The sequence below is a fragment of the Etheostoma cragini genome, chromosome 12 (genome assembly GCF_013103735.1).
Source record: "Etheostoma cragini isolate CJK2018 chromosome 12, CSU_Ecrag_1.0, whole genome shotgun sequence".
Lineage (NCBI taxonomy): Eukaryota > Metazoa > Chordata > Actinopteri > Perciformes > Percidae > Etheostoma > Etheostoma cragini.
In genome coordinates this window covers 16,857,273-16,871,306 of record NC_048418.1, presented here as the reverse complement: position 1 = coordinate 16,871,306, position 14,034 = coordinate 16,857,273, and the positions used below count along the sequence as shown (strand labels likewise).

The 14,034-nt window shown below is 40.1% G+C and overlaps 1 protein-coding gene and 1 non-coding gene across 2 annotated transcripts; one reads left to right on the top strand and one right to left on the bottom strand.

Moving 5' to 3' along the window:
* Window positions 1–3,769: 3,769 nt before the first annotated feature.
* On the top strand, window positions 3,770–3,878 carry LOC117954912. The gene has a single exon (XR_004658925.1). It is a non-coding gene; the product is annotated as a U6 spliceosomal RNA (small nuclear RNA).
* A 151-nt stretch (window positions 3,879–4,029) lies between these two features.
* LOC117954313 (uncharacterized protein KIAA0040) lies at window positions 4,030–8,514 on the bottom strand. Its single transcript, XM_034888015.1, has 2 exons — window positions 8,271–8,514; window positions 4,030–5,284 (listed from the first exon to the last, which is right to left on the bottom strand). Exon 2 carries the CDS (start codon window positions 4,606–4,608, stop codon window positions 4,297–4,299), a length of 312 nt encoding a protein of 103 aa, XP_034743906.1. The 5' UTR covers window positions 4,609–5,284; window positions 8,271–8,514; the 3' UTR covers window positions 4,030–4,296.
* Window positions 8,515–14,034: the final 5,520 nt, after the last annotated feature.

The following is a 14,034-nucleotide window of genomic DNA, read 5'->3' as shown; positions in this document are numbered from 1 at the left end:
CTGCAGAAATTACATTTTTGTGAGCATGTTGTCTCAAGTCTTAGCTGCCACGTTGGATGAAGACGCCTGTGCAATAGTACACGGATGATATGTTCATACACAAAGATAATAACTTTATGTCAGGAACAGAAAGATGTTTCTCCCTTTCATCTTCCACATTGTGCTGTTCTTTATCATTGTTTATCTATACGTCAGGATAAATTATGCATGCCGAACAAAGCCCAGCCAGGCATATAATTAAATAAAAAGAATCACCTCAGCATTTTTTCAACTGTGGAACAACAGAAAACATGCCTAAATATACAATGTCATGCATAATTTGATGGGATCAAAACATTTTTGCTATCGTATAGAAAACTATCAAGGAAAGCACATTGGCTGTTCAAACAGATGACAAATCCTCCCACCTCCATCCCCTCTGATCACAGCAAACTGATCAAGGGAAAAAGCTAAACGTGTTTTTTTTTTCAAATTCTCTAACCTTTGACCCCTGCAGTGAATTTACATGCTTCCTCTAGAAAATATATAATAATCTGTTCAAAGTGAGAGAAGTCAAAACATAGCGAGACTCAACATGTTGAATGCTGCCAAACAGGTGAAGTTGTTAACAGAAACAGAGATCTCTTTAATGCAACCGGGACTTTAGCTGGACACACGTTAGTAGCACAGGGCTGTATGATGTGTTGGAAATGTGTTGGTAACTCATGGTTAGCTAATAAATGATCACAGCGAGAGGCAACTGAGATGAATAAATGAATTAAAAGACACACACCAAACACCAACCTTACTCTTTTTTTGGGGGGCGGGGGGTGAGAACCACTCGACTATACAAACAAGATGTAACATGGTAATTAAGCTATTAATTATTATTTTACTTTGGACAGGGCCAGGCAGCTGTTTCCCCCTGTATCCAGTGTTTGCGCTTAACAAAGCTAACCAGTTATATTTACCATACGCACTATGGCGGAGCAATATGTAGAAAAACAGATATTATATTTTTGACCAAATATGTCAATATCAATATTGTGATTATATTGTTGGGTTGACTATTGGTGCTGCTTTCACAAAATATTTACCCAGTGAGATTTATGACAAATAATCAGCAGTATTATGTGGATATAACGACCATAGGCAAAGGCAAATAACAGGGCAGTTATTGTAATTTTACAGTGATGCAGCCTTTTAAACCAGGAAAAGACACCACTTTTGTCAGAATCTGATATCAAAAATCCAAGACAATATCTTTTCTCATATCAATATCGATAAAGTATCACTATATTCCCCACCCTTGATAGAGACACAAGCGTGGTGTTAAGCTTCCCATGTGACTCGGCAAGAAAGCAAAGAAGAGTATTTCCTAATCATCTACTCCTTATTTTCATCATTTTTGTTATGCGGTTAAGAAAGCCTGTCACCATTAGTAAAGATGAACAGAAACTCTGTTACCTGAAGTTTCTCTGTGACATGCTGTGTACACAGCACATTGACATGTTCAGCCAACCCCTGAACATGTCAATGCCATGTCATTTCTTGGCAAACCTTTCAGTGTGAGTGATACCACTTATTAGTGATACATTGCCACATAGGCTTTTATTTTGCAGGGCAAGCTTTTTCAAAATGATCTCTCTGAACAGGAAGCAGAAAAGACACACATCAATTTACACATGGGAATGTGTGTCTTAGCAGTAATGAAAGGAGTTGCAAGTCTGTTTTCCCAGCAGCACTTGTGCAACAAGATCAACTTAGTGCCAGTGTAAGCTGCCTGAATGCCTGAACATGAAGAGGCTTTGAGATGTCACACACTTAAACACAAAATATCAGCCTTCAGACACAATCCACTTGAAGCCCAAATCTTTTATTATTTCAAAGGTTTCTCTTTGAATATTTTAAACATTTAGTTGAATAAGTTCCAATTTGCTTTGGATACTAAATAATAATAATAACAAAAATGTTGGGACCACATAACTTTGAAGCATATTCATTAATAGTTTGATTTAGAGATAAAATGATCAGTGTTTTTTTCCTCAAATGAACTTTATTACTGTAAATGCTGTATGTAAAAACATGATTGAGATAAACAAACCTGAACCCATATTATTCAAACTTCTAACAATTAGCATCAAAGCTCTCTAGAGACAGGACAACCCTTGTGTTGTCTTCCTGCCGACCATGCGACTTTTGGGTTTTCTGGGTAAAAATCAATTTTGGTCTTGGTTTTGGTAGTTTTGACACTTTTCCAGTCTGTTTTGGGCTTTTTTTAATTTTCAACTTCTTTTCTTTTCTTCTTTTTCTTTTCTTCTTTTATTGACAAAACACCCAAAACGTAATCAAAGTGATGAACTGATCAATTATTTCACTTGTAAAAAGGTTAATGGAACTATCTACGTTATTTTGTTTGTGACAATTTGGCTGAAAGAAACCCAAATTTCCGCTTTGGGAACTTTCTGAAAATGGGTCAAATGGACCCGAGAACAACCCGAGGGTTAAGTCAAGAACTCAAAGACAAGAATCTGTTGCATTGCTCATTCTTTGTTTAAAAAGATTTTACTCAGTGATATGATATATTTAACATCTTCAATATCTCTATTAACAATAAACATGTGGAATGAACAACTCAACAACAATCTTATGATGCATACAGCCCTGCAACCAGTGACCAGTAACAATGGCTCAATCACGCGTTCGTGGTTCGACTGGTCATGCCTGCCTGTATACCCTGTATATAACGGTACAGTCTTTATAAACTATTTTTTTGATAAACTGTCTGTACAACAAAGTTCTTACTGCTTTGATTTACATGTAAGGACCCTCGTTATGCTACCGTGGAAGTGTGGTGCTATTTTGAGCCTTGTTAGTGGAAAAAATAGCAATTTCTTTCTACTTTACCCGTGCCCCAACAACTAGCATTACAAGCTAATTAGCAGTTTGCGCTAATACTGGTCACATTCAATTAGCATGTAAACACATCCCAGAGAAGGGTCAACTTGGCAACCATGTGTTAATAACCCAGGTTCATTTTGCGCTGGAATTGTCCGTTAAGTTTATTAAAAGTAAAGTAAAAGTGTCAATTATTTTACTTAAATCTAAAACTTTAAGAAATACAGGCCCAGAAAACATAACTGCTTTCGATATGGTTAAGTCTAGCGATAATCAGTGCATTAAAAGTTATGTCAATCAATGTGGGAAGGAAAACATACGTTTTTTTTTTTGTTTTTTTTTACTTCTTAGTTTTTCCTTCAATTTATATTATTAATTGTACTTTAAAGGCTCACTTGACCTGAGTAGGCCTACTGCAACATTCAAATATCAAAACTGCTCCTGTGCCCTGGACTGTATTAAATCAAGCAAATAAAGTAAGAAAAAAGGAAATTAATCAAATTTTGGAGGACAGTGGCTTTTTTGAGAAAGTGAAAGGGAATCATGAGTCTACAGATTGCAGCCTGAATATAAAAAGTGTGCCGTTTTACAGCCATCACTTCACTGGGCAGACCTTAAAATTGGCTCTTTCTCCCAAATACACTCGCAATGAATTGCATATGGGAGCTCTAACACACACACACACACACACACACACACACACACACACACGCACACACACACACACACACACACACACACACACACACACACTCACACACACACTCTCTTTCTCTCTTTCTCGAACCCACTCATATGAACACACACATTTCATTTATTATATGCCTCTGCATATTCTATCTTTATGTACCACACACTAAAAAGTTCACACAAAATGTTGTAAACATTCTCCATACATAACATTATATATAGATACAAAATGACATAAGTACACTGACTGAAGATTAGCATGGCCCCTGCGAAAGGATGACACGCAAATTTGTGAAGCGTAACCACATTTTTAAGGATTTTTACATGTTTCAACCATATCTGTGGCCATTACAATGTGTCATTCCATTGGTTTGAACCATAGAATGTGTATAAAAATGGTCCACGGGACTCCTCTCCACTGTACAAAAGGGTTAGGGTTAGGGGTTAGGGGGTAACCCTTCTTGTTATATTGGAGCCAGACTCTGTGCTAGTGATCCGTTGGTGGAGCCGCCGTATCGAAGTCCCGTCCATACTGCAGCCAGCCACGATCAAGGGGACGATCAAGATGTTTTGGCTTCACTTATGCAGTCTAGGCATCAAATGTGGGTTGTCTTTTGAATCCATGCTGGTTTGAGTTGAACACTCTTGAGATGCTCCGTCAGCTCCCCTGCACCAACTGACCCATGATCAGAAATATTAAAATAAAAATAAAAAAATAAAATGAATTTCCTACTCCATGGCCAGGGTGACTCTCTCAGGTGTCAACGGCCCCGTCTTGACAGAGATCCAAAGGTCTTCAGTGGAATTCTTTTTTTTCTTTGTTTCTGACCTTGCAGTTGCGTCTTTGCCACAGCAGCTGTTGGCATGGCGACAGCAGCAGCAGTGGCAGCACACCACCAAAGTGGTGAGGAGGACCAGCAGGGGAAGAATTAGGAGGACAACCAGGCAGACTGTGTTGTACACCCCCTGGTTGTGTTTTGCTGTAGCGAAATTCCAAAGTTGGTTAAAAAAATCCTGGATGCTGTCTGCTCTTCCGTCCATGGCTTTCAGATACGGAGCTGTGAATCCTTTCAATTGAGTCTGTCTGGCAGTTGTAAAGTTGTAATAAATCCTTTAGAGGGTTGTGAAGTTTGCAAGTCAGTGAATGTGCCTCTTAGGCAGCGGCAGACACCCAGCTAATTAAGATATGGTGTTAATGTGAGTCCTTTTGCGGAATCTGGTTCAAGCTTTGAAGTTGTAAGTTATGAAGTGCTACTCTTTACGAAAACCTCAAAGCTATTTTTAGTGACTTGACATGTGCTTCTGTTTTCTACTTCTGGAGAACAGAGTTTACGGCACTATCTGATGAGGCGTGCGCGCTCAGGCTTGTGTTGTTTACATTAAATGGAAACACTGCAAGCATGGAGGGTGACTTCATGCATGCCTCCTTCCTTGAAATGCACTGTGAGGTTGATACAAAGCCAAAGCGTTCTTTGATCAAATCCAAAAGACCAAAAGTTCATTTGTTTATTACAAGGTTTTCTTTGAAATGGCCCAGTTATGATGATCTTGATGCAAGATGAAAAAGCCCAAATCTGCACTTCAGCCAAGTTTGTTTATGCTGCTTGGCATTGCTTCAACTGTTTTCATTCTGGTTGTCTACTTCACGCTTCTTTTGTCCTCTTGCCCTTTGGCTTTCAGTATGATTTTGTTGAGACGTAGTTCAATTTGGGTGTGTCTGTGGAACAAAAGAAAGAGAAAGTGAACATTGGTTTCCAGCAGACAGCTCTTCCTCCCTCCCTCTCTGCTTCCCCTGCTTCCAATCCATCTTTCTGTCTCTGTCTTTAACATATCTAATCCTGCTCTCTCTCCCTCTTGTCATTGTGAGCTTCACATTTTCAGCTTCCCCCTTATGAATACTGCATAGAAGTCATACAGCATTCAGGGCAGAACAGTCTTAGGGCCCCCCCTGAGGAAAAAAGGGGCAACGAGTTGGGAGGGAGGTTGTGTCTGAGGGAAGGCCAGACCGAGATGGAGGTAACCAATCTTTCTAAAAGTCCCGCTGAGACGGAGAGTCTCAGGAAAAAAAAGAGACAAGAGAGAGAGGTGTGCTGGGGAGAGACCCGCTGCAGGAGAGTCATCTGAACACACCTGGCTAATGGCTCATATTGGAGGAGATAGATGGGGTCTTGTGTGATATTGTTCCCTTTTTCTCTGAGACGGTTTGATTAAGTCTGAGTTCTTGAGGCGACGTCTTTATTTAAACGGTGTTAAACATCTGCAGTTTTTCAAATGATTTCAAACATCATTTGACTCAAGTGTGTCCCCTAGATTCTTTGTAGTCACGGCCACAGCTTCTTTGTATTCTAGATGCAGGAGGGAGAAAAGATTTTCATCTCATATTTGGCTGCTTCTTAGGCAGAGAGAGGGGAGAGAGAGAGAGAAAGATGCACCTGCAAGTGGAGAGCAAATAGATTTGGTGTGACTGTCTGCGTGTGTTACATCCCATGTGTGAAATTGGTTTACCCGCAGACAACCTACTAACTCCCCCCCCCCTGTTCATTTGCTAAACAGGAAGCTTAACGCTTAAAGCTAAGAAGTCATTCGAAACGTCAAAGTGAGAGTTGAGAAATAGCTGTCTCACTGATCGAAAATAGATCAACACTTTTGACACTGTGTTTTTTGCTTACCTATTTTATATTAAAGTTAAAAACAAGGCCACACACACAGCTGTGCGTTTTAAACCAAGCATTGCCGGGCCTCATAAACCATAAAGGTCTGGTTTTTGGGGGGATTTCTGGGGCAAGCTACAATCTTTTATTTAATCCAGACATGAATATGGGTTCACAGCTAAACTTTGGTTGAAAGGCTCACAACTTTAACCCCCCCACCCCCCACCATCACCCTCTCCCCGAACACAAAAACAACCCATATCTGTAGACCGTCGTCTTTTTCATTGCACTTGAATTTAACAGTCATATACATAATAGTAGTGGATGGGAACAGGCGTTCATTCATTTTCTTTTGTAGATTTCCATTACATTTGGACAGAATCTTGACTATAACCTATAATGAAGACTGTGCACATTGTTGGGAGCCATAATAGCCCTGCCACATTATTGTTGTTAATTTCCTTTGCTGTAGGTACAGCTTGTTGTGATGAGCTTGGCTGAGCAGCAGCGCCTACGTGGATGCTCTAAACTCCCTCACATTAAGAAAACAATGTCAACACAACAAGTCAGAACCACTGAACAATACGTCTACAGGAGAGAGACAAAGGCCGGGAGCAGCACAGAGGTGTGATCTAGCTATATGAAAGAGATGACTAACAATGCATCAGTGGTAAAGTCATTAAATGGAATGGATAACACACCAAGTGTTATGATAATTTTAGTCTCTGGCCAGAAAGAATGATCACAATCTAAAATGTCTAAATGACATATTGTTATGTGTAAATGTTTTCACACGTTTTCACATCCTGTTTTACAGATAATGTGAATCAGGATGTTAGATCCTCACTTTAATGATCTGATGTTATCTTTGTCATGTGCATGCAAAGGCAAGAAAAAAAGATGGTTTGTTTTTTTTCCAAACCTTTCTTCAGGTAAACACTTTTATTGCCAGCCAAGAGTCTCTTTTGCAGCAGGCCATACATGTTGATGCCAGAACATTGACTCTAGATACATTTAAATATATCCCTGGTTCATATTATCTCACTGAGCTGCCATTCTAAGACTCTGACGGGGTACTTGACTTTCTCATGACATTGTGCTCTCCTGGAGCTATCCATATACAGGAAAAGGCCACGTTGGGGCCACACAAAGCCAGGAAAGGGCTGAGAAAAAATGTTTTGAATTGCACTCAGTTAGCCCCTGCTGCTTTTTAAGGAACTTGCGCAACCTAAAAGACAACGTTGTGACAGAAGGCAAGGCAGCAATCTTTAATGACTCGCCCCGAGCTCACGGTCAGAGCAGACCGCGCATCATCAGTCAATATTAATACACGACACTTGGACACATTCAGTTTGACTTGAGTCAGCAACCAACAATATATAAAGCCATATTTGTCTGTTTGTTTTTCCGCTGAAAATATCTCAGATCATAAGTGCAGCTGTTTTGCGTGAGTAGCTCCAGGCCTGCTGATAGTCTGGAGGAGTGCAGTTCTCCACAGTGAACAAGTGCAAGTGCACAAGCCCATTACAGTTCAAACTTGTGCCAACTTGATCCTGACTGAGTTGAATGAGCAAAGTTGAGGACGTTCTTAGAGTAAAGAGCGTGAGGAGAAAACTAAACATCACCAACATCAGAAAATGTTTAAGCCTAACAAGATCCATTGAACGGAGCTACGGTAATCTATTCTAATTGATTCATGCGACAAATTAAGAGATTATGACAAGTTAGAAACATCTTCATTTCATGAACTAAAATGTAAATCATGTGGTTCCTTTTAAGAAGTCAAGAAAATAACTAGAAAACTACGTTTCAGTGACACTGCAGCACTCACAGGCAGGAAAAAAGTCATCACCATATCTTTGGAACTCAAACATCCTGTCAAATCTAATCACTGTTGAAAAACAACACATATTTATTAGGAGTCACATCTTTTGCTTCTTTTTTTTTCAACTTATCACACAACAATAAGCACCAATAGGCTATATGAACCACTCACAACAGTTTCAGAGTATTTAAAGTTGCTGGCACTCAAGATTTCTTTACCTATCTTACCTTACCCCGGAGGCACATGTGGAGTGGCAGGTCAGCTCGCCCCTCCTGTCTAATCCAGTCATCTGCTCAAACTTCTGCTGTTTCTGTTTTGGCATCTGGCTTCTTCTCTGATCTGGTCCCCTTCACCCAGACATCTTGACAAGTCTTCACTTTCTGTTCCTGTTTCTCTCTCTACCCTTGTTTCCCCTCCTCCTCCTCCTCTCTCTGAGTGAGTGTGTGTTTTGGTCACAGCGTCACTGCACCCTGCCCACTTCTGTGCAAGAATGGGCCCTCTGTCTCTGCTTATGTGTTTCCTGCATGGGGAACTGGATTCTTGTGGTTGCTTTACCTCACTCACACAAGTACTGAATGATGTCAGAGAGCGAGGGAAATGTAGGTAAACTGAATATGAAATGAAATTATGAGAAGCCTTTATTAACTGCATCTCAAAACAAACTCCCCGTGCTAGGATGTTCATAGAAAGGCTCCTCTAACAGTAGATGCACGGATCTGAATATCTGGCTGCAACACCAGCCTAAGTTGCAGGCAAGGTTGAAGCATTTTGTATAATAGCACTAATTTACAGCTAACAACTCCACCCTTCTCAGAGTCCCAAAATGGGGATAAAAAGGGGAAACGAAAGCTGTTAAAGTGTATGTGTTTGTGTGTGTGTGAGTGTGTGTGTGTGTGTGTGTGTGTGTGTGTGTGTGTGTGTGTGTGTGTGTGTGTTGTGAGTACCACCAGGTGTAAGAGTCTAAGATGCAATTGAGGTATGAAAGAGTGAGGTTATGTGAACTGCACACACACACACTCTTACCATGCCTGTGGCGTTGTGGTCAGTGCCCTTTCAGTTCAGTCAAGCAAAAGAGGATTTTTATTCAAGTAAGAAAAAAAGAAAAAAAAAATTCTACTGACATTAAGTAGCAGTCTATTTATTCTCCTCTTCTGAAAAGAAGAAGTTTTGAGTGCACTGGCTTGAATACTGTACTCACAAACAATAGGACATGTCCTTGTGAACGTACAGTAATTCAAGAAGTGGTTAATGTGGGCATGCATGGTCAGGTCACGTAACCACAATGAATTTCCTTTTAAAGTAAAATCCTTTTCTTTATTTTAAGCCTATTTTGTGCCACTACCACAGGATGCTGAGGTAAGCTGGTCGTATTCATGTGTATTTTTTGGTGGTCATTCGTATTTGTATTGTTTCAGTTTTTCAGTTTTTTTCTTTTACAGAGTCGGCCTCCAAATTTAGCTATTTAAAATGTGGTTGGGTTCTTTTTCATAATAATTAAATGTGATGCCCATTAGCTGGGAAAATAACAAGACAACAACGGATGTGTCCTTCATCTGAAATATGATCAGATCATCACTTCTTTTTTTTATACTGTATATGAATCTATTACTATATTTTGTCTGATAATCTTGAAAACACACGTCCTCACCATCTGACTGGGTGAACATGCAGCATGTCCGTTCTCTGCTACAGAGCACTGTTACATGAAAATTGATGATACGAGCCTCGCCATGTCTGCAGGTGTGTCTGTGCCAACTGAGACACCCGCCTAGACACCCACACACACCCACACACATACACACACACACACCCAGACAGACTGGGTGCTACACAGTGAAGCTATATCACACCTGCTATTGAGGCACTACAATGTCCAGTCACCTCGAGCAAGTGTTGATTAATGACCTCAGTGTAGCAGCACTTTCCTTGATGGAAATCCTTCTTTACAGTAGTTTATATGAAAATGATGTCACTACGTATGTCCCATGCTGCTTTTGATTGCCAATGCAGACGTACCTGCATGTAGATACGTCCATGCCAGGGTCATTAAAGAATCATAGATTTTGGATTTCATGTGACAATGTGTCTTTTCAGGTCTGACTTTATTTTGTTCTTACGTCATAAGGACCCATTTGTACCTTTTCTTTCCTCAAAGTATGCTTTATGTTCAAATTACACTGCAGTGACCCTCGTGTGAGTCTCATTTCCTCCATGGAAACCTTACTCAATACATACTTAGTTTTACTGCAATGAGCGTAGCTCAGCCTCCCATCTGGTTTGTAGGAACCTTATTCTCAGTTGAGCTCACCTATGAAGGAAAGCTCAAACAATATATCCCTTTATCCAGCTCGGTGTGTAGCTGAACAAATTGCAGGAAAGACCATTGAGCTCACAGTGGATTACTGATACAATCATTACAGCAAAAAAAGTGACTGTGACATTACTGGTAGCATTAAAGAAAGCCTCATGGAATTACTGAACTGTTCGAAAGGGCATTACAAATCACTATGACCTACTGGTTCTGCCAAAACACTGAAATATGAGCATGATTATAACACAGTGTACTCTGTGACTTCTTGTAATGTGAGTGCTAATGAAAAGTGACTAAAGGGTTGCTGTAGTGGAATCTGACAAGTGTCCAGAAATAGTCTGCTAATAAAACCAGTCCCCCTCCAGAGGCCACCCTTAGCTGTGATTCAGGCCTGTGAAATGTTTGGGCCCAGTGCCATAAAAACAGGCAGAGCGCAAGACGGGCAAAGACTTGATCAGTCTATATAAGGAACTGCCTCTTGCACTCAAGAAACGCCATCATTCAAGAGCTATTGGTTGGCATGTAAACATTGAGCTTTTACAAGAGCACCTACTACACATTCCAGCTATGAGGTCAGTCTGAGCTATTTTAACGTTTAATTATGTAATAATCTCAGCATAGCTATCCCACGACGCAGGCTGTATTCTGGAACAAGACATTTATATCAAACAGTTCTTTCTCAGCTTGTGAAGAACAGAATTTATCTTAAATTATTCTGTTGCATAATTAAATGAAGGGTGACACTGTAAGCTTGCAGTGAAGAAGGTGTTCTCCAAAGTGCTCACATTTAATCAGCAGGGACTTTTAAGGTCCTCTTTTCTCTCCAGTACTTCTATATTCAGAAGAAGCAAGATGAGACACCGTGGGATTAAAGCGTCATTCTGGCTAGTTAACATTTAGAAGAAGAAAAAAACAAGAAGAAATACAGAGGACAAAAAATAGATGTCTCATGAAGGAACTGATCGAATCAGCTGACAGATAGGTAGTCTCTGAGTTCAAACAGGACAAGGACAATTGATGTTAAAGCAATTTTGGGAAATACACTTACTCACTAAGAATGGTATCAAGCTCCTCATCTAACTCTGTAAAAAACATATTTCCCAAAATGCGGTATTCTTTTGAAAAAGAGTGAGGGAAATACAGTACATGATAGATAGATAGATAGATAGATAGATAGATAGATAGATAGATAGATAGATAGATAGATAGGTAGGAGTATCTGAGTTCAGACAGGACTGCACAGTTGCATGTGTTAAGGCAGATTAATGCAACATAATGTTTGCTATTTCATATCTTTTACAGACAGACTTTACTGCTGTTTTCTCCTAACTGAAACTTCTAATCATCCTACACTCCAGACAGTGGTGTGTGGTCATGGGGTAACCATGAAATACAATAGGGCACTTCTGATCCGCTTATATGCAGTGTCAAAGCCGTTCAAGTAAAAAACGATAAGAGGAATGATTCAGTCTGAAGCATGTTATTATTATTATTATTATTATGCGCTTCTTTTAAGGCCATGCTCAACCTCACTTCATATCAGCATGGCAGTAATTAAAATCTTCTGCTTGCATTATTCTCCTCACTGTGTCACAATTTCTCGTCTCAGTGTTTTCTCAGTATCCCCTCCCTCTCAGGTCATTGCTGTTAATAAGTGATCTTCAGTTTGTATGAGTGACTTCAGTAAGGACAAAAACCGAAAACATTGAAACTTGCTTTTACATTATGAAAAAGTTCAGTTTCATTCAATTCCATTCCATTTAAACTGTGCATCAACGCTTGCATGTGTATTGAATTAAGGCTGTGATGCACTCTCAAACAGTAAATGTGATCTTACTCTCTCAAAAACACACAATTTAAACACACACTCCTGCGCTGTGCCTTCTGCAAAAAAAAAAAGTCCCCAAATCTTCAGCATATAACATGTGATGTGATAAAGTACAGGCTCTCTGCTGAGCTCAACCCTCGGGTCACTGCAGCCCTGAGAGGGACTGTCATATGTGTGTCAGCTCTCATATCTCAATGACTTCTGAGGACTTTGGTGTAGTTCAGCTGATGCAGAGAGGGGGGCCATTAAGGAGCGCTGCTGGCACACCGCAAAAAACAAACTCCATTTCCCATTTGGCCTCAAATCATGAATATAAAATGGCAACACATTTCTTTCAAGCAGAAAAAAACTAAATGGAGACAAACTCTCACAACAAAGTCCAGAAGGTGAACACATTTATTTAAACACAGGGTGGCTATAAAAGCAGGAGATAGTTTTACATTGTGTTAGTCTATGTCGGCAAAGTTCCATTCACAGGAAATATGTCGCCGAAGGATCTACTGGATGTCCCTCATTTTTGGCTGGATGTTTCTCACCTTTCTTTGTGTTGGCATTCTAAACCGACTATGGTTAACTCATCCTCAGATGTCTTGCAGGGGATATAGAGACAGCTAGCTAGACTATCAATATCAATACCAATCTCAGTTTTCCGTTACACAACTAAAACAACCTTTGAACGTTCCACCAAAACTAGTTCCTTCCCAAAGTTATTTTGCAGGGCATCGTTGCTCCATCTCGGCGCTGCACAAGACATTTGTGATTGGTTTGAAGAAATGCCAATAAACCAGAGTACGTTTTTCTCCCATCCAGTAACGCTGTGTGGTGTAGCCAGACCCTCCTCCGCAGCGCTGTGGAGATAGGTCTGGAAATGCAAGACTAACATTGTTTAATTCAGTGAGGCCAGAGGGTACTTCTGCAGTAACCAATGAGTTCACAGTAACATTGTGGAGACTTAGAGAACATTTTGATTTGGCCATATATAATCACATATTTGTGTTTTGGAGGATGGTGAGCACACAAAAAAGATTACAAAAGTATTCACAATAACTTATCACCTGAGGTGGTCTGACTGCACAAGAAAAAAACTTCAGTTCTCCCCCAACAAGAGTCAGTTGCAAGCTGATTAAAACAACAAAGACTAGAGAAAATTAAGAGAAAAAGACCACACAAAGCTAGAAAAGTAATGGATGCTGTAAATTTTGGGAATATCCAGTTGCTGCTCTCCGGTTGGTATAAGCACAAATGCACACTTTGTCTCCATGTCTGGAGTGACTTTTATCTTTTGGGGAAATACTATCAAACTATTTACTGAAGCCATGCCATAGCTCAAAGGCTTTGATACTTGTGATACAGAGTATGTTGGACAAAAAAGGTAGCAAACCGCTGTTGTAAATTGTGAATCAAATATAAAAGCATGCCAAGTGCAACAAGATGATATTAACAATGTTTAACAGAATAAATAAAAACCCCATCTAGGTTTCTTAAATCAGCTTAAAATAACTTTAACCCTTTCTTAATCATTTGCTTTTGTTTTGTTTTTGATTCATTTCTGATCCCCCAGCTGTCAGTCTGACTGATTTTCTAGCCCTAAACATATGTCGGAACCATGTCAACTCACATCTACATTTACAGGCCGGCCCATTCAGGGGGTAGAGGTATGAGTGTGATGCATTTAGTGGTTGCTCTGGGTTTGTGGATGGATAAAGCTTGAGCATCTGCAGAAAGTAAAGACTAATTTAGAGGGAGATTAAATCTAAAATATGTATAAGTGTACGGCAGTGATCAGCAACTGGCGGCCCGCGGGCCGAATGCGGCCCGCCAAGCCGTTCGTTCCGGCCCGCGATGGATTCCA

Coding starts and splice junctions, on each gene's coding strand:
- LOC117954313 (XM_034888015.1), bottom strand. CDS start 4,608: ATGGACGGAAGAGCAGACAGCATCCAGGATTTTTTTAACCAACTTTGG.